Source organism: Mirounga leonina, unplaced genomic scaffold, assembly GCF_011800145.1.
Source record: "Mirounga leonina isolate KUSES-001 unplaced genomic scaffold, KU_Mleo_1.0 Mir_418, whole genome shotgun sequence".
NCBI lineage: Eukaryota > Metazoa > Chordata > Mammalia > Carnivora > Phocidae > Mirounga > Mirounga leonina.
Genome location: NW_023270739.1, coordinates 12,339,330 through 12,359,766, shown reverse-complemented (window position 1 = coordinate 12,359,766; position 20,437 = coordinate 12,339,330). Strand labels below are relative to the sequence as shown.

At 47.0% G+C, this 20,437-nt stretch overlaps 1 protein-coding gene across 2 annotated transcripts in view; it reads left to right on the top strand.

Annotated features, from left to right (window-relative positions):
* RFX4 (regulatory factor X4) overlaps positions 1 to 20,437 on the top strand; it is a 133,281-nt gene that overhangs the window by 109,016 nt on the left and 3,828 nt on the right. For both annotated transcript variants that reach the window (XM_034987659.1, XM_034987660.1), the window contains 4 exons: positions 976 to 1,095; positions 1,435 to 1,596; positions 13,703 to 13,865; positions 15,572 to 15,710. In XM_034987659.1, the coding sequence (XP_034843550.1) occupies positions 976 to 1,095; positions 1,435 to 1,596; positions 13,703 to 13,865; positions 15,572 to 15,710 (584 nt within the window). The remainder of the gene's footprint in view (positions 1 to 975; positions 1,096 to 1,434; positions 1,597 to 13,702; positions 13,866 to 15,571; positions 15,711 to 20,437) is intronic.

Sequence of the window (20,437 nt, the reverse complement as noted above, 5' to 3'; positions counted from 1 at the left end):
ATTTCGTGGGAAGCAGAATAGCTACATGGAGATGTCCCCTTGGGAGCTGGAAGCATGGGACTGGAGACGAAGGTTTGGCCCCTCTGGCTCTGGCATTCCTGAGTCTTGATTACAGCAGACATTAATCGAGTCCCTTCCACATGTGGATCATCCGACTGGCCATGGTGGCAGCACGACATGCAAGAAAAGATGGTTTTGAAATAATGTGTTATAATAGGAATATAAGTACCTACCTTATGGGGTGGTTGTAGAGATTAAATGAGAGAATATAAGACTTTAAACACAGAGGCTGGCACTTTGGAAAAATCTTTGGAGAGGATTGTTTACATCCCTTTTTATGAAACAATCTACTCTTAAGAATTTGAGAATACCATATATTTTCAATCTAATACCTTTTCTAAGAACCATGTGTTAAACAGAGGTCTCAGAAACATTTAAGGAAATAATTCAGTTGTTGCAGATTTTAATTTTTAGTTCTGCTCCCAGGATTGTCAGGTACATCGGTATAGGGAACTAGAAGGCAGAATCCCTGCCATGGACATCCTTAAAGTCCAATCGGGGAAATAAAACATAACTTGTGGAGGAGATAAAAATGAAAGACACCATGTCAGTACATGGTGAACAAAGTGAGTCATGCTCAGATGAGGATGAGGCCAGTGGGTATATGAGGGCTCAGCTGGCTCAATGGCATTTGGATAGATGGCTCAATGGGTGCCATTTTTGATGAGCCAGATTGAGCAAGGAAAAGACTCACTTGCTACAAAGTGTTAGTGACACCTTATGTCAAGCATTAGGCTAGGCTGAGGATACAGCAAAGAGGAGCAACTTTTGACCATGCAGAGATGATAATGGAGTGGGGGAATGAGAGACTTGAACAGAGCAGTGGAGCCCAAGGTAACATGGACGATTGAGCAGGTGGAGGGGCGTACATGAGCTGCCATGACTTACCTTTCTGTTTGGATCTTCTCTTACCAGGGTCTTTTCACTTAATTCACTTGATGTTTGATGACTACGTGCTCTACCTGTTAGAATCCCTACACTGTCAGGAGCGGGCCAATGAGCTCATGCGAGCCATGAAGGGAGAAGGAAGCACTGGTAAGCTGGCATTTCACTGGGGATTGCTCTACTTGGCGATTTGATTTGTACCCTTACTTCCATGCTCTGTGTTTCTTTAGCTCTGTCTTCCAAAGAATTCAGTTGTAGTGGGCAGGCCAGGTGGTGTGAAACCAGTGATGTCTTTTTCTTCTTTAGAGTGGGCACACATGTGTATGGAATTGCCTTGCACGCCATGATGGTGGTGCAAAATCATCAAAGGGCTTGAAGCAGAAGGGTGACATGACACAGATGAGAAAGAATATTTCCATTTTTAAAGTCCTTTAAAGACAACTTACCTTGACCTTTGGCTCTGAGGACCCACCCTTTCTCTACCCATAGCAGAAGTCCGAGAAGAGATTGTCTTGACAGAGGCCACCCCGCCAACCCCTTCCCCGGTGCCATCGTTTTCACCAGCAAAATCTGCCACGTCCATGGAAGTGCCACCTCCGTCCTCCCCCGTCAGCCACCCATCCCCTGAGTACACGGGCCTCAGCACCACAGGTAACGAAAGGTCCCCCCGGAGGCTTTGAGTGCGGAGTTGGTATTTAAAGCACGAGCTTTCTGGAAAAACGTTCTTCCCCTCAACCCCCCAAAACAATGCCAAGTATTTGCCTGGATTTATAGATGCCTTGCAGTTACTCATTTATTCGTATGTACATATTCTTCATGCTTTTGTTTTCAAGTTGGCAGACTGAGTACATGATAATCACCATCCCCCCAACTAAGCCACTGAAATGATGAGAATGATATAAGACATAAATTAATACACAGCCATTCTTTCTTGAAAACGAGAAAGGGAGCTCTCTGTGAACCAGAAGTTGAGAGGCATCTCTGGAAAGTAGGGCAGCCAGGAAGCCATATGCTAAGACATGGCAACCATGTCGAGGCGGGGGCGGTAAGCAAGGTACAGACTGATGCTCTGGGGTTCCCAGGGAAGCGGAGACTCCCTCTGGTGGGAGGCACCGAGGAAGACCTCACAAAGGAGTGGATCTTCATTTTAACGGAGGACGGTGGAGCAGAAGGGCCTTCTAGACAGAGGGCGGTGTGAACAGATGGACAGGGGTGGGGACGTGTGGGGCCTTCTCAGGGCACAGGAAACTTTGTCTGAAATGTAGGAGGTCTGTGGAGGGATCTTGTGAGGCTGGAGTCACTTCCTAAAGGATCTTGAATGCCAAGACACGGTTTAGAAATGGAGAAGAAGAGGTGATACAAGGATGATAATAACTAGTTGCTAAGGTCCGCTGTCACCCGGGTAACCCTGCAAGGTTGTGGAGGAGAAGTGGAGGGTAAGAAAGCTTAAATCCCTTGTTCCGGGCACCACAGTCACTCATCCATTCAACAAATGTCCTTAAGACATTGCTCATGAGACTCATGGAAGTGAGATTGTGTAGGTGGGATATTCAACAAGTGTTAGCTAATATATGATAACACACCGTGTGTGCGTGCGTGCATGTGCATGCTTCTAGAGCAGCTCATGTGGTTGCTGTGGGGATCAGATGAGGTAAGAGAGGCCAAAGTGCTTTGTGAACAGCGAGGTACGATCCAGACAGAAGGGCTTACTGTGATTAATGCCAAGAAGGTGAGGGCTATGGCCAATGCTAGAGGGGCCAGAGGAAGCAGCAGTCCCCTCCCTTCCCACCTGAACTCTGGCAGGCAGGAGGGAAGGTTGCAGGAGAGAGGGGACATGTGAAGGCGGCCTTAGAAGCCACCAAGGAACTGACAGGAGAGGAATGAAAGGCAGACATGACCTTCTGCTAGATGGGCCCTGGGTGGGGCTGAGCCAGCAGAATGACCAGTCCTTGTGGAGTGGAGGGCTCCTAAGACTGTGATAATCCACTCATCCTCTTTCCTTCCAAACCTGCTTAACTATTCTCCCAGTCACCCAACCCCAAATCTGGGAGTCAGCTTCAAATCTTTCCCCTCAGCTCCTGTATTATTAGGATAGGCTAAGCTACTGTAACAGATCTAAAATGTATGGAGAAGCCAATTTCAGGCTTGTAGACAGTCCTGGCAGGGGGTCTAGGTCAGAGAGGGGGCTCTCTTTAATGCAACTATTTGGAAACACTTGGTCTTTCAAGATTAGGTTGCACCATACCCCAGGGCAGTGGTTCTCAAAGTGCAGTTCGTGGACCAGCAGTCTCAGCATCTCCTGGGAACGTGTTAGAGATGCTCGTTACCAGGTCCCATCACAGACCTTCTGAATCAGAAACTCTAGGGGCGAGGCCCAGAGGTTTGCTTAACACGCCTCCAGGTGCTTCTGATACACGCTAGCTCGAGGCCCACTGCCTTTGGGCTTCGTCAAGTCTGCAACAGCGGACAGAAATAGAAGGTGGGTGTGGGGAGGAAAGCCCACTCTCTCAAAGGCCCTGGCCTGAAGGTGGTGCCGGGTCCCTTCCACTTAAATTCCCCGAAGCGAGGACTTAGTCACACGGCCTCATATAACTGCAGAGAGCAGGTGGGAAATGAAGGGTAATTTGACGGACCCATTTCTTCCCATCCCACCACTGCCGTGTGTTCGGGCCTTCCCCACCTCTCCTGAACCCCCAGCAGCCTCTCAAGCTGGTGACCTGCCTCCACTCTTGTCTGTCCACTTTCTCGAGGCCCACCGGGCTGGTTTCCCTGAAGCTGTGCCTCCTCAAAGTGCGGGGGCCGAGTCCACCACCTTGCACTCAAGCCTGTGAGCAGGCTCCTTCTCCAAATCGCTGCTCGCACTGCTCCCCCTCTGGGGCTCTCCTCCTTCCCCCTCTGCCTGAAGAAGTCCTACTCACGTTCTTCGTTTCCCTCACCCTCTGGGTTCGAATTTTCCTCCAGACCCTCACAGCATGCTTGGGCTTACTTATATCCTAGTTCTACTTAGAATAGAATTGTTTTCAGAATAGACTAGGGACTAAATTGCATGTTTTTGAAGACCAAATAAATAGGGTGAGATTGCCCTATTTATGATGTTTTACCCCTTCATTCACTTACATGTCCACCCATTTATCTATCCATTTATCCAATAAATATTTCCCCAGTGGCTTCTATATACTAAACACTTGAGGTCCTTGCCTCCTGGGAATTTATTATTTCGAGGTTCGGGTTCTGATAAGCAAGCTGGCAGTCACAAATAATGTGAGGAGTGCTAAGTTGGGCTGATTTGGGGAGAAAGGAATAGAGGAGCACAAAATGAGGCTGTGTATCTGGAGGGTCTGGGAAGGCTGAATAATGCAAGAGAAGGTAGTCTTGGCAGAGGGACTAAGTATTAGTATAAAGACCTGGAGGCAAGAGAGAGCATGTCATTTTCAGAGAAGATACAGTATATATCCTAGGAATCTTCGATTAAATCCTTCCTTCGTTTCCTTTCTCTTGAGAACTAGTGCTACTCAGAGAGGGAATGAGCAGGTGCTTAAGAGCCTATAATGTGTCTGACCTCTCTGCCCTTGGCCAGGGGCAGAAACTTGCCCACCAATGAACTCAGCGGTCCTTTGTCAGGGACCACTAAGGAGACCGGATTCTTCAGAGTATTGAGAAGTAGGGTGGTCAGTAATTGGCATTAGATGGAGCTTTGATTTCACGTTGGGTACACAGCTGGAAAGTGCCCTCCTCTTCTGTGGAAATTTACATTTTGGCATCACATATCTGTTTACATGGATGCACCTGGAATAGTGTTTTGTTTCCACTTTGAGGAGGAAGAACACGACCCGCCCCCCCCCCCCCCCCCGCCACCACCCATCCCTCCCATTTTTCCTCCGTCGTGGGCTCTTGTCATTCCTGCTTAGGAGGCTTGGGAAGGAAAGCCGAACGGGAAGAACCACCTTAGTCACTGTGAATGAAACGGGAAGAGAACTTGAGCCCTGTTCACAGCTCTTCAGCCGCTCAGGGGTCCTCCCCAGGCCGGAGCATGGGGCAGGGATCCCCAGTCTTCCGCCTTAGTCGGGAAGGAACCAGGAGGGTAAGAAGGGCTCTCAGCCTCACCCCCATCCCCCTGGGAGATGCACGTGAGCCAGTTAGTGATAACATCCTCACTGCGAAAATAAACAGGGAAACTATGCAAATCAAACAGTTGTGCATTGTGGAGCAGAAGCAGTTTGGGTGAGAACTTTCCTGCAGCGTAGCAGCTTGTCCAGCAAGGAGACTGTAAGGAAAGAAGGGGACAGGAGGGCTGTGAAGGCAGGATGTCTAGAATCTCTTCATAATTCTCACCCGGCTAGTGAGTCTGCCTGGTTTTCCTCACAGCACTGTGGAGGCCTCAAGGTGTGGCAGGTGTGATAGTCAAACCCACAGGAATATCATAAATGTGTTCAGAGATTTCTGTGCAATGTGTTCAAGAGTCATAAAAGTAGCTTCTTAGAAATACAAATGTGAAACAGGTTCTCTTCAGATGATCGTAACCTTTGAAGATTTTGGCACATTCCTGCTTTGTTCTCAGACATCTCCAGGGGGCATTAAAAATGTCATCCTAGATAAAACTATGTGTAATATTTTTCTCAAGTACCACTTTTGAAATACTCCATTGCTAAATTGGACTGGATCTTGGCATGCATGTGGGTCATGGTCTTGGAGGAGACATAATTTCCTAACAACATGTATGGTTTTATAGATATTGCATTATAAAGCACATGTATCCCTGATATTTCCTAATATCCCAGGATATTAGGAAATATACTATGGTAGGTTTCTTAAATTGGGGGATTTATGCAAATATTTCGTTGACCAATGTTGTGAATTGGAAAATAATTATTGTGTATCTTATAAAATGCATTTGCCATTTTTCTTTTTTTAAAAAGTTAACTCAACATATGGTCTTCATGCCCAGTTAATTTTTATTTCCATCTTAAAATTACTGGCAGATTTATATACCATGACTTTCCAAAAAGTATCTGAAGTGGTTAACAATTAAAAAAAAAAAAAAAAAGCAAAAGCAAATTTTTAAAAAGGACCCAAACCAGAAAGCAAGAAGTGGGGAAAATTAAACAAAACCAAACCACCACTGCTAAAAACAGTTTATTAATACGTTAAATGAAATTTTATGTGACCTAGTTATTTTGCTGGGTCTCAGCATGCTCTGAATATCATCCCTCAGGTGATAATAGGTATTATTAAGTTCGAGTTAGAGTCAGGGCCCATCAGGTGTCTGCAACTTTTCCACATATCAATGTCTCACTTTTGACAGACACTTCCCCATTTTTCAACTGTGAAAAAGAGAACAGTATTATGTCTGCTTGGTGAGCACAAAGAGAAAATTAATTCATTGCACATAATCTTTTGGCATCCTTTGGTACAAGCTCTAGTGAATACAAAGTCCTTTATTATAGATAATGAGTTATGACTTACTAGGAAAACAGCCACTCTGCTTATCTATGGCTCTGTCTCGTTCTATGCCCATACCTACATGTATTTCTAAATATGTTTTCTTAGGACTGTTTTCATTAATTGTTTTTAAAGGCATGGAGGGGGGTGTGGAAGAAAGTGAAAGGAAAGGAGTATTGGGCACCTAAAATGGAACCTGATACTGGCTGATTTTGTTTGGGCATGTTCAAGTCTATGGGGAGGCCATGATAAGTTACTGGGTAAAGGATTCCGTTTCAACAGATTTCCACGAGGTAAAATCTAGCCCCACTTATCCATTTTCTTCCCTAACTTTGTGAGCTTGCCATCTCAATCTTGGCCCAGCAAAGGTCAGAAACCTTCATTTTCGTTAAGAAAAACTGGCTTTTCTCCTCCTCAGGAGCATGGCAGGTGGTGCCAAACTGGCCCACTTAACATGACATTGGGCTGCAATTCTTCAATGTCATTTAACGCAAACTGTATACCTCCCGCTCTTTCCCTGTGAGGCCTCAGAAGGGCTCGGAGACCTGGTTTATGATGTCATTTGAAGTAGTCCCTCCTTTAGCAATGACAATAAAAGTTAACTATTAAACTCATGTTTTCACCTTCCCACCATGGGTTCCCTGCACCACAAAACCGGCAAATTAAATCACTGAGATGCTAGGATGCCTAAAGAAATAAAGGCAAATTCCTTATAAATGGCCCTGACTGTAGAACATCTGGCCTGCCCAGCTGCATCTTCTCTCCATCAGTTGAGGATGTAACAAAGATAACTGGCTCCTACTCTTTCCAAATAACAAAAGCTCAGTTATTCTGAGGGCAGCTAAAAGGAGTGGGCCATGGTGGACACGGCAGCCCTGCCCCAGAGCCTACGATGACTCACTGACACATCCTCGGAGTTGTCCCTGCCAGTGAATGCCCCCTCCTCCAGCCCTGCTGCTTCCTTTTCTCTAAAGGAATGGAATTAGGAAATATAAGCTGGGACTGAAAACAGATTGTTGAATCTCTTCTTGACTTCACATTGTCAGGTCTTGGCTTGGTGTTGGGGGCCTCTGGATTTGCTCGTCCATTCTGTTGACTTCTTTTGTGTCTAATCTGTGCTGTGTCCTGGGGCCACAGGGTGATAAGAACAGGCAGAGTCACCGCCTGCATGCTCCTAGTGGGTAAGAGAGTCAATACAGAAGTAAACTACCAGGTCCATAAGCCATTTCAAATGGTCATAATGAGAATAAGAGTGTGCTAGGAAATGGTCAGAGGAGGCCTCTCTGAGGAGGTAGCATTTATCCAAGACCCGGAATGTCAGAAAGGGTCAGCCACATAAAGTCTGGGGAGAGGAAAAGGTCATTCTAGGTCGTGGGGAACAGCACGGGCAAAGGCCTGAGGCAGAGAAGAGCCTGGCATAGTGAGGACTGACTAATGTGGATACATAAGTGGAAAGTGGCAGCAGGGGAAGCTGCAGAGGTAGGCAGGGCCAGATTCTGAACCAGCAGCTCTCTCTGGAAACGGATCCATTTGCTGCTCCCAGGCAGTTTGGTCAATCAGATTTTGGCCTGGGAGCTACTGATAAAGTCACCCAAACAGATGAGGTTTTCAACTTCAGCAAGTATTCTCCTTAAAGCACTATTCCCTGGAGGATAGATGGCCAATGGGATAAATGTATACATATGAAATCTTCTTTTCCTGTCTCAGTCTTGAAGTTTACACGAAATGTTTGCTTAATAGCAAATACTGTAAGGGGACACCATTCAAATAGAATTTTCTGTGATGATAGCAACTTTTTTTTTTTTTAATCTGAGCTGTCCAAAGCAGTAGACCCTAAGCACACAGGGCTACTGAGCACTTGAAAGGTGGCTAGTGCAATTAAGGAACTGAATTTTCTAACTGTATTTTGTTTTAGTTAAATTTAAAGGGCCATCTGCGGCTAGTGGCTACTGTCTAGACAGCCCCCAAATCTAGACATACTTAAAGGAGCTTATTTCTCAGGAAGGTACTAACAAAAGGCTTAGGTTAGATCAAAACCTGAGCAACATCTGTGATGGTTCATAGAATCCTAGCGGGGGAAAAGGTTCAAACAGTTTAGTTCAAGATCTGAAGGAAGGGTGTGGCCAGGTAGCCTGGAAAGTAGCCTGAATTTTCGCAAGTCTGTACTAGAACCCTACACCTTCGGATCTTTAATGGCCCTCAACACTCCACGTGAACAACAGGAGGCAGTGGCTTAGAGAGCCTTGCTACTCAAAGTGGGGTCCATGGACCAAGAGCATTACCATCATTTAGAAGCTTGTTTTAAATGCAGAATTGCTGGCTCAACTCCCAACCTATTGACTCAGAATCTGCATTTTTAACAAGATCTCCAGGGATTCAGACGCACATTCAAGTGTGAGAAGCCGCTGTTGTTGTAGAAAGGCTTTGGAGTTGGGCAGGATCCGGGTTCAAATCTGAACAAGTCTTGGGCCACAATTTTCTCACTTGAAAAAAGGAGGTAATACCACCTTCCTCAAAAGGTTATTGACAAGGGGCACCTGAGTGGCTGAGTGGTTAAGCGTCTGTCTTCAGCTCACGTCGTGATCCCAGGGTCCTGGGATCGAGCCCCGCATCGGGCTCCCTGCTCAGCCGGGAGTCTGCTTCTCCCTCTCTCACTCCCCCTGCTTGTGTTCCCTCTCTAGCTCTCTCTCTGTCAAATAAATAAATAAAATTAAAAAAAAAAAAAGGTTATTGCCAAGATTCAGTGAATTAGTGTATAAAAAGAAAGTAGCTTGAAGTCTGGTTTATGTTGGATGATTAATCATTCATTCCTTCATTTATTCAACAAGTTCTTTTTTTTTTTTTTAAGATTTTATTTATTTGACAGAGACACAGCGAGAGAGGGAACACAAGCAGGGGGAGTGGGAGAGGGAGAAGCAGGCTTTCCACGGAGCAGGGAGCCTGATGCGGGGCTCGATCCCATGGACCTGAGCCAAAGGCAGACACTTAACAACTGAGCCACCCAGGCACCCCTCAACAAGTTATTTCTGACCGCCTGTTATATTCCAAGCCCCCTCCAGGAAAAATGACAATAACAAAAACTCAGGGAAGAAAAACATTCAGTTGGGGATGGGAAGAAAGAAAATCTTCCTCTCCTGCAGTTTTAGTTTTAATACTACAACATGGACAACACTTATCTTTGTAGGATTTTTAGATCTTTGGGGATCTTTATAGAATTCTCGAAGCTCAGGGGGTTTTCTCCATGATCCTCAGACTTTTAAGTAAGGGTGGGCATACAGGGAGGGAAGAATAAGAGAAAGATGTGGGAATTAAGCACATAGGGAAGGTTTGTTATTGTTATGCCAGTAAGTAAAAAGCATCAGAGCGGTCTTAAAAATTAAGCACAAACTGTTAATTGCACACATTTTCTTTTATTAGTTTCCTTAAAAAAGAAGCAGCAATTCTCACTGGAGGTCCCACTGATAGGAAAGGGAATGTAAGGGGTGTTCTTTTCTGGTCCCCAGGCAGAAAGGGTTTCTCACCCAAGCCAGTAGGTGTTAATCTGCTTAAGCCTGCCTGAGTGGGTCTCTTAGATTGCTGGCACATGGCCATTTAGGGGTTTTGTTTCCCAGACCACAGGAGCCCATTTTTCAAAGAGTTCCACTAGCTTTTTGTTTGATAACGTCTATTTCTAGCAGCATTTACGCCTTCAACAACAATTTCAATGAAACAAAAATTTACTGAACACCTACTATTTGGCAGACACTCTGTTGGGGATACAGAGATGAATAAGGAACGGTTGCTGTGCTCCAGGAGCTCATACAAAAGTAACTTCCACTGCATTCTCTCAGGTGATGGCTATTATCACTATGTCGTCCTACTACTCCCGGGGGAAAAAAAAGAGAAAATCTTTTGGCTTCCTTGGCTGCCTCCTTTACATACCCACTGACCTCGCAGTGCTCGGCCGAGGTCCCAGGGGCTTGAAGGGTTAATTACTTGCTTGCTGTGGCTGGTTCATTGTTCTCCCATACTTCCCACCCCGCTCCAATTCTGTCTCCAATTGTAAAATTTGTTTAATATATTTTAATGTTTTTCTTTTCACGGAGGTAGTGCACATTCATTATAGAAAAATACAGATAAGCAAAATGAAGAAATATTTTAAAGCCTTCCTCAGTCCCACCGCTTAGAGATAACCTGTTTTAAAAAAAAAAAAGGATACTTTTAAAAATTATAACAGCAATATAATTTCATATGAAGTGCAAAATATAGAGGGGGCAATCATGCATAATCCAGTCATCTGGGGCATGATCATTTTGGAATTTCGTCTTTCCAGTCTTCTTGCAGTTACTATAAATGATGCCTAACTGCCTGCTAAAGTCATTATCTCCTTGTATATGATGTACATGTGCAAACCAGGAAGGGGTACTTTTAGCCATACTGGTGAATAAGAACACCTATGATTTTATGGAAAAACACATTTAGAAGTTTGCCATCATTAGCTAAATTTCTGTTGCTGTTCAAATTTCATCCCTGGTGACAGAATCTGACTGTCTTCCCTGGCATCTGAAATGGGACACAGAGAAATCTCTACTTTAAGAAAGTCCGATACAAGAATACCTGAATTCATAGTGAAGAGCATGTGAATATCATCAAGAGCCTCCCACGTGCCAAGCTTATGTCAATTAATGCTCACAACAGTTCTGCAAGATAGATATTATCATGCCTGTTTTATAGATGATGAAAGAAAGTATAAGGGGCTTGCCCAAGATCTTCCAGCCAGTACATAGCAGGACTAGGACCCAGAGTGGAGAGGCAGTCTGGTAGAGAGAATGGAAGACCTATGGCAGACTGGGGTTCGGAACCCCACTGGTCCCACCCACAGGGACCTCGGTCAAGTTAACATTCTGAGTTTCCCTGAACTGGACTTGATTGTGCTGCCACCAGCTTGAAGGGCGGACCTAAGGAACGGTCCTGAGAATCAAGCCTGGAGTCCATTTTAAGGGTGTTGTGGGGGACACTTGAGCAGTTCCCAGTTGCCTTTTATGGGGGCATCTGAAAGAAATTCTGTTTGATCTTAATTCCAAGGACAGTTGACTCCTGGCCAGTTTGTTTACTATCTTATGGCTACTGACTTGTCAGGTTTCCCAGTGGCATTGTTTCCTGGAAAATTTCTGAGCCCAAGTTAAGGCCCACCTCTAAGAAGAGTTAGAGTAAGCATGGTTAGCCTCATTCCTGGTTGCACGTTTTGCTCCAGTTTTAATTTCTTTGTTCACTCCCACATTCACATTATTTTATTGAATCTTCTGTATTCCTGTCCACTCCCTAACATTCTTTCAGATTTAACCTTTGTTTCCTCATCTGTGAAGTGGGGATAATGTTTATTTTAAGGGTATCTGTAAAGCACTTAGCACAGTGCCTGGCCTATATTAGATGCTCAAAAAATGGTTTCTCCTTCATTCTCTTGGAATGAAACTGTCCCTTCATTGAAAAAGGGCGTTATTTGCATTCCAAAAGATTCTCCAGTTTACAGTAGAGTTCAATACAGAGTTCTTTGAATAATAAACAAATGTGTTCAGAGTAGGATTCCATTTTCACATGCCTTCCAGAGTATCCCGCACAGAACCTGTCGTGTAATTGGCACAGTGCTGGTCCACCAGTTCAGTCTTTCACCTGCTCCACGTCAGTGCAGCTACTCACGGGCTATTTGCGAAGTCTTTGGGATGGAACGGACTGCATTTTTTAATGAAAACCATTCTTTCAGCTTCCCCCAGGAATGTTAAGATAGAAAAGATCTGCTGCAGAAAACACAGAATTAAAGCACCAAGTTTTACTTCCCCTTAAAAATGGCCTCTCATAACCAGTTCTTCTTCCCCTGTGCCTGCAAGGGGGTGTTAGATCCTAGTCCCTCCACTTCCTAAAATGGGTTTAATAATTTCCACTAGATCAACATTCTAAAAAATTTTTAAAGATTTTATTTATTTATTTGACAGAGAGAGAGAGACAACGAGAGAGGGAACACAAGCAGGGGGAGTGGGAGAGGGAGAAGCAGGCTTCCCGCTGAGCAGGGAGCCCAATGTGGGGCTCGATCCCAGGACCCTGGGACCATGACCTGAGCTGAAGACAGACGGTTAACGACTAGCCACCCAGGCGCCCAACGTTCTAAAATTTATCAGAAATCGATGCATGTATAACTTAGTGATTTCTTAAATTACCATTTTTATAGTCTAACCATCTCATAAAATTCTTAAGCATCTTGAGGGGTTTAAATATGGTCTGTTTCCCTTCCCAATCCCTAGCAATTTCAAGGTATCCAATTAAAAAGTAAATTAATGGAATTAGTAATATGCATGGAATAGGTCACCGTTAAGGTCGCTGTCTAATAATCTTCAAAAAGACCTGGGCAGGTAGAGCCCAATAATCTACTTAGGGCTGCTTTAAGCAGTTTGTTGGCTCTCTGACACCTGTTCAGTTGAATGCTGGGAAGTTACTTGGCCGTGCCTCTCCAAGCTTTTTTTTTTTCTTTTTTTTAAAGATTTTATTTATTTATTTGACAAAGAGAGAGACACAGCGAGAGAGGGAACGCAAGCAGGGGGAGTGGGAGAGGGAGAAGCAGGCTTCCCGTGGAGCAGGGAGACCAATGAGGGGCTCAATCACAGGACCCTGGGACCATGACCTGAGCCGAAGGCAGACACTTAATGACTGAGCCACCCAGGTGCCCCACTTCCAAGCTTTCTTTTGTCCTCTCTCCTTCCCTCCCTCTTTCCTTTCCCTTTCTTCCTTTTAAAATTTTTTATTGAAAAATTTGGGGCCACCAGGCTCTGTACCAAGCACCAGGGATCCAGTAGTGGGTAAAATAGACAAGGCCCCTACCTCATGGAGCTTCTAGTCTGGGGGGGGGATAAGCATTAAGTAAATCACATTCATGAATGGGTGTAAGATGACAAATTGCCGGAGGCACCACGCAGGACTGTAGTGTAATAGGGGAGCTGACTCAGTCTGGGGTTAGGAGACCGCTTCTCTCTTTTGAGATATGAGGAATGAGTGGGTACTAAGGGAAGAATATGGTTTCAGGCAGCAGAAAGAGCACGTGCAAAGGCCCTGTGGTGCTGGGAATTGTGGTTCTCTGGGGAACAATGAAAGAAAGCTACTGTGGCTGGATCAGAGAGAACAAAGGCAGGGAGTAGGGGATGTTTATCATGAGGTCAGCCAGGACAGAGACACCTGCTTTGTAAAGATTTTGACTGCCAGCTTAAAGAGCATGGGAAGCCACTAAGGTGTTCTAAGAATGGGACATGCTTCCATGTGTGAGTGACTTATGCATCTTAATTTGTCTCTGCAGGAGCAATGCAGTCATACACGTGGTCTCTGACCTATACGGTGACAACGGCGGCGGGTTCCCCAGCTGAAAACTCCCAACAGCTGCCCTGTATGAGGAGTACTCATGTGCCTCCTTCCTCCGTCACACACAGGATACCGGTTTATCCGCACAGAGAGGAGCACGGGTAGGTGACTTGCCTGGGATGCCGCTTATACTTTTAAATTTGGGCTCACTTAGCAGCTGTTTTCTCCAAGGGTAGGAAGAGTGCTGTCCTTTGCAGAACTTTCGTAGCGTGCTCAGTGCTGCCCTGTGTATGATGGTCTCTTGTAGTCCCCACAGGGCCCTGGAGGTGGGCATTAGCGGGCCCATTTCCCAGATGAGGAAACTGAGACAACGGCTCAAGTTCAGTCCTGCGGGGTCACACATCTGGTAGACGCAGGGCCCAGACTGATCATCTGGCTGACCCCAAAGCCTGTGTTCCTCCCTGTCTTCTGCTTTAGAACCTCAGCGGAAGACCCCCTTCCAGCAATTTCCCTAGGTGGTAGAACCTCGTGGTGGGCCCCGGGCTTCTGTGACTGGATTAGAGGAAGTCTTCCCCACCTGAGGGCTGAAGGTCTCTGGACAGCAACAGTTGTTAACGGGGCTCAGGGAACCCATGTGGGTTCCAATGGTGCATTGTGCCTAAAGAAATAAATCATTGGTATTGCCCATTTTCCCCCAAATCTCTGTAGTGTTGTTGCTGTGATGAATTAACTACAAATCCATTAAGAAGTGTTACCTGAATCAGAGTAGCTTCTTGCCATCATGCAAGATGTCTTCATTAAAAGACACTAATCTTATGTCTAACATGCAGTCATCCGAAAAGCACTTACGACGTCAAAAAGGGTCCTTATTCTCAAGAAGGCGAGACTGTGCCACGGGGGTCCTGGGAGGCGGTTCCAGCAGAGCAGCTGTGGGGGACCCGGGAGGAGGCGCCCGCAGGTGTCTTCCACACGGTGGCCCGGCATAAGGCAGCAAGGGGCCAATCCCGAGGCTGGGCGCTGGCCTGGCTGCTGGCTTGTACTCAAGTTCCGTCCCCAGGGTCAGGTGCCCCTGGCCAGTGGGAGGGCAGCCTTTATTTTCTCTGGGGACCTCTTAGAGTATCTTTCCACACCTTTAGAACAGACTTTGAAAATTGTTTCAGGAAAACTTTTGATTCTGGAGCAATGGCAGAATAGACACCCACGTGGTCTTACGTCCGTGTTTTTGCTGAGAAGATGTTATTAAGAAGAACAGTGATAAGAATATCCTGTATTTCATAGGACTTTCTATTTTATAGAGTGTCTTCACATATCTGACCCTCAGAATAATCAGGGCCAGCGTTTTTACAGATGTGAGAAACAAGGCTGCGAGTCGCGCAAGGGTCCCACAGCTAGAAAGGGGTGGAGCCAGGCTAAGCACCCGGATCTGACACCTGGTTGAGTGGCCCATGGTGTTTCCCCGCCAGAGAGAGCTCGCAACTACATACAACATCCTCCCCCATCATGGGCAAGCAAAGGCCTGAACAATACAAAACATAAATCCCAAAGTAATTTCTTCTTTCTTTCCTATTTGACTTCAGGCTATAATATGGGGCTTTTCAACAGAACGGGAGTAGAAGTTTCTGTCACTAATTATGTTTTGCTCGGGGCTGGCTTTCATTCCCTGAGCGCTCTCTGAGTGGTAAGAGAGGTGTGCCGAGGAGAGAAGGAAAATAGCCTGGGAGTTTAAACTCACCACAACAGGGTGGATATGGTAAGAACCAAAAAGAAGGAGAAAAATGGAAAAAAGATGAGGTTGATTTTAGAGGTGTTAAGTGATCCGCTGTCCCTGCCCTGACTCACAATATTCACTGTGCTTCCGGCGTCTTAGATACTCGGGAAGCTACAACTACGGGAGCTACGGCGGCCAGCATCCTCCCCCGGTGCAGAGCCAGTACCCGGCCCTCCCCCACGACACAGCCATCTCGGGCCCGCTGCACTACTCCCCATACCACCGGAGCTCCGCACAGGTGAGTTGGTGGTCCTGCTTGCCAGCCCAGGCCTCAGGATGCCTGGGGGCAGGTCTAGTCAATTTAACACAGTTAATCGGTACCTTCTGTGTACCACGTGTGTCTGTCACCAAGGAGAGGAGGATCCTTTCCTCAGGGTCACTTCCACCCTTCGGTGGCTGCCCACCAAAGTGGGTGCTCGGCCAGTGTTCACGCTCCACTCCCTCTCACGCACGTGGGTGCACGCCAGTTGTCTTTGGTTGCAAACTCTCTAATCCCTGGACCCAGTCAGCCGCCATGTGTCCTGCCCTTTCTCGGGCAGCCGCCCCCACACGGGATCTCTGGTCGGCCATCTTCCCGGTGCCGGTCCTCATCAAGTCCGGTCAGGACTGTTAACCTGGCATCACTCGAACTGGTCTCTGGGTCTCACATCTGTTCCTTTCCAGTCCGATCCACACACACAACCTCACCAGAAGAATCCTCCTGAAATGGACCCTCTACCAGATCCTTCTCAAGCCACACACTTCCTTTGGCTCTTCACTTGTCTAAAAACCAAATCAACCCTCGGTGGCCTATGGCGAATGGAACTTGTGGTCGTACCTATAATGCAAGCGTTGGGCCCTCTGCTTGTCTCACACGCTTCCTGTTGCTCTGGTCTCAAAGGCAGCTAGGCACTGGTTCTGTTCCGTTCTGCATCCTTGGTGTCTGCACCCCCCACTGTCCTTGCCTCAGCTCAGGGCTAAGCTAGATGGTGACAGAATCCTCCCATAGGTCTCTGTGTCATGGAACTTGCCCCTCGCTGGTCTGTCCTCTACCCTGCAGCTGGAGGAGTCTTTTGGAAAAAACCCAACGGGCCATTAACACTCTCCCTCTTTTCATGTCATTGCATTCAGAGTCAAGTTCAGTTCCTTGGCATGTCTCTTACCACTTGTTACCACGGGGCTTCTGCCTGCCTCTGTGGCCCACCAGCCACCCCACTCCATTTGCTCCAGCTAGGCCAAACCCTGTGCGGTTCGCAGATACTGCTCTCCCAGCCTGGGGCCTTCTTTCCCCAGCCTTCTGCATGTTGTTCAGGACCCGCGCCTCACTGTCTATGCGGTACTTCCTGCCCCCAGCTCTTCCTTCCTCCGGGACCTTATGAGGTCCCGCTGCTCTAGACTCACATAACGCCTCAGTCAGTGACCCTCCTCACACGCCATTATCATCACTGACCTCTTGGACTCCTACAGGAGACCCCAGAGCTCCCTGAAGGCCAAAAATCAAGTCTAGTATCCCTGGGTCACGGGCCAGGGCACCGTGCTGAGCACTGCACACGTCTTCACGGTAATCCTTGCAGAAAAGAAGGGAGAGTAACCTGCCTGAGGATTTGAACCCAGGCAGTGTGACCCCCGGGTGTCCACACTCCTACGCATGGCCCTCTGCCACCTCTCCTAAGTCGGCGTTCGCTAAGAGTTTCTGGAACCAGTGAGACAGGAAGTGAGGCAACACAAGCAATAGGAGTGCGGACGACCCTCACTCCATCCTGCTGGTGGGGCTGGGAGCCAGGGAGGCAGCATGGGAGCTCCACCTGGGGGGGAGGGGTGGTACTCAGGATAAACTGGAAAGGGGCGCAGTACAGGCAGGGAGCTCTGCTGCAGAGTGCTTGCGGGAGTCTAGGATAGAGATGGCAGGACCGATCGAGGGCGGAGGCCGGGATTGCATCAGCTGTCGGCCCACAGACAGGCCTCGGAGGGGAGGCACCAAGGAGAGTGTATCCACAATACCCGGGCGCTCAGGGGCAAACAGGCCTCTGTTTTGATTTCCATCTGCAGTACCAAGGGGAGCCCTGGTGTAATCCCCAAACAGGCCAACAAGCTGACTCCACTAAACCATCACCTGGGGCATTCATTATAGGTCTCCCGCTGCGTCACGCAGAGAAGCCAGCTCCTGGGCTACTGCTTCCCTCGGGAGCGGACTCTGTGCCCCTCATGGTGATCCGCAGAATGCCTCAGAGCTGCGGCCGGAGCCTGGCTCACACTGAACCGTAGCCTAAGCAGCTCCTGCATGCACTTACTCATTCATTCATTCAGGCCTCAGATGACTGCGGACTGTGGCGTGCTTGCTGTGTGTGTGGCAAGCAGGCTGCAGCCCCGATCATACAGTGAAGGGGACGGAATTGCGCCTGCCCTCGGAGAGCTCAGGCTCCAGTAGGAGACGGGCACCCAAGCAGCAGCGGCCAGATCAAGCTAAAGCCCCAACCACAGCACCCGGCAAACGTGTTCCCTCTTTCTTTCCTCCCTCATCCCTCCTCATGAAATTTCTGGGGTGATATTTTTAAAGCCATGGCCGTAAAAAGAAACCAGGGTCTCCTGAAGGCCCATGTGGTCCCTGGTGATCAAAGATAGGTCTGCAGCCTCCGCTCTGGAAGCCACAAAAGTCCCCAAGTGGAGCACTATCGTTTAATAGCAGCTCTTAATCGAAGGGCCAAGTCTAATTGAAAGCCCACGGAGGAGCCCTTTGAACCCAGTCGAGGCATGAGAGGTGACAGGACGGGGCAGCCTCTTCAGCACCATGCCCTGTGGCCCTTTGACAAGGTCTTTTGACAACCTCTGACCCCCACCACGCACTCACACTCTGTGCTTGAAGGGTTATGCCTTAGCCTCCATTTGTAAAGTGGGGTGAGAAGTTAATTATATCACCTCTCTAGCCCAGTTGTAGGGGGTGGGGGCGTCAGTGCAACACAAAGAATCCTTTGTTTTGTTTTTCATTAACATTTATGCATCAAGCTCTGTTTTCGGCATTTGCAAATACACAGACTCAATTCTCATAGCAACCTGGGGAAGAAGGCATTTTTCTCCAGTTTTTAAAGATGAGGAGACAGCCTCATAAGGTAATTTGCCCCAGCTTATGCATCCAGTAAGTAGCAAGGCAGACTCAAATGCAAATTCTCCAGCTCTGAACCCCAAGCCCAGGGCCATGAACACTACACCCAATGTGTTTTTGGAGGGTAGATGCAAATTCAAGAAGTTACTGCAACTATTCTCAGTCAGTTTCAGGTGACCAAAGAGAAGAATCACATACCCTAGACTCCCTCTTTCTTTCCTCGTGTGGTACTTTAGTTTAACATGGAGCATAGATGGGAAAATCCACTGCAGGGCTGATTAGTTTTAGCTTTCCAGAGCAGAGGTCAAGCTGTTCCAGTCCTGAGTACTGAATATCACACTTCATTAGATCAGACTCACTGGGGGAAAAGATCAGTCTGAATTGGAGAAAAACCACAATTCTAGAACACGGTTAAGGAATGTAATTGGTCATTAGCACAAGAGTGACTGAAACGAACTTCTACAAGAAATGCCTGTCTTCAAGACTGCTACGGTGCCTCCGTGAGGTTTGGCGATCGCCTGCATCCCAGCAAGTAAACGCTCAAAATCATACGGACTCATTTGGTTTTTGAACTAGAGAATGTGTGCTCTTATCTATTTAGTTATTTGTATGACACGTGCTTTCCTCTTGGGTAGTAACAAAGGTAAACCTCCAGTCCTGCTTGAATTCTCATAATCCTGAATTAGGGAGTCCAGATGAAGGAAGTTTCACACTGTAAGGTTTGAATTATTTCAGAAAAACACCCTTCTTGCAACGATGCTACACTTGTTCACGTCCAACTGAGTGAACAAGGGATGGTCTCCGCTGCCTCTTCCCAGGTGCCCCATTCTCATGCCTGACCAAATAGGGAAAACAAACCAGACCAAATTTGTGTGGCTACAAAATATTTCTGAGCCTCATTCAACACACATTTGTGGAACTTCTACCCTGTTAGCAGCCGTGAATGTGCACCAGGCCCTGGAGCTCAAAAGCCATTTGATCAACTAGAAGCTGTAGGGCTAGACATTCATCTAGAGTAGACTAGAAAGCTATTCGTTATTCGTCATCTGTATGGCCAAGGCCCAGCCTTGCCAGCCAATCACACAACTCTCACAGAATCGCTAGTGGCCAGGCCCTGCCTGGGGCCAATCTGCTTAGGGTGTTCCACTTTGGGAGAGCATCCTGAGCCAAAAGGGAGGATAGTGGTATAAGATCGGTGACTATAGAGCCAGGCTTCCTGGGTTCAAATCCCAGCTCTGCCTCTAATCAGCCCTGTGCCTCAATTTCCTTATCTGAAAAATGGGGAGAATTATAGTACAAATTTCTTAGGGTTGTGAGGGTTAAGTGAGGTGATACAGGTTGGAACAGGGCCTGGCCATGGTTAACATGGTTAACACTATGTATATTTTTATCTTTTGTAACACCATAGTTACTACATTTTGCATAATTAAAGAGCATATATTTCTCTCGCTGTACCAGCTCTATGGAGACAGGGACCAGATCTTTTCTTCTTGACCATTATATCCTCAGGACCCGGAATAGATGTGGCTTTTAGTGGGTACTCAGTTAAATCCTTGTCAGTGAAATGGACGAATGGCTCCTCACTCTGGTACTAAGTTGCTCTGTGACCTTAGGCAGATCGTTTCCCCTCTCTCGACCTCAATTCTCTCATCTGTGAAATGGGAGGTAGGACCAGATGGTCAGTCACTAAGGCTCTTCCTATCATTAACAGACCATGATCCTCTGATGCGAAGAAGAATATTAGTAATAGCTAACACATTTTGAAAACTTACTATGTGGGAGTTCTGAGTGTTTCATGTGTATTAATCCAGACCCTAAAAGCTCAGCGGATGTGGCTTGGTCCGGCAAAGATTTTGGGGGAGCTACATCCTCTTCCAGAAGAGGCC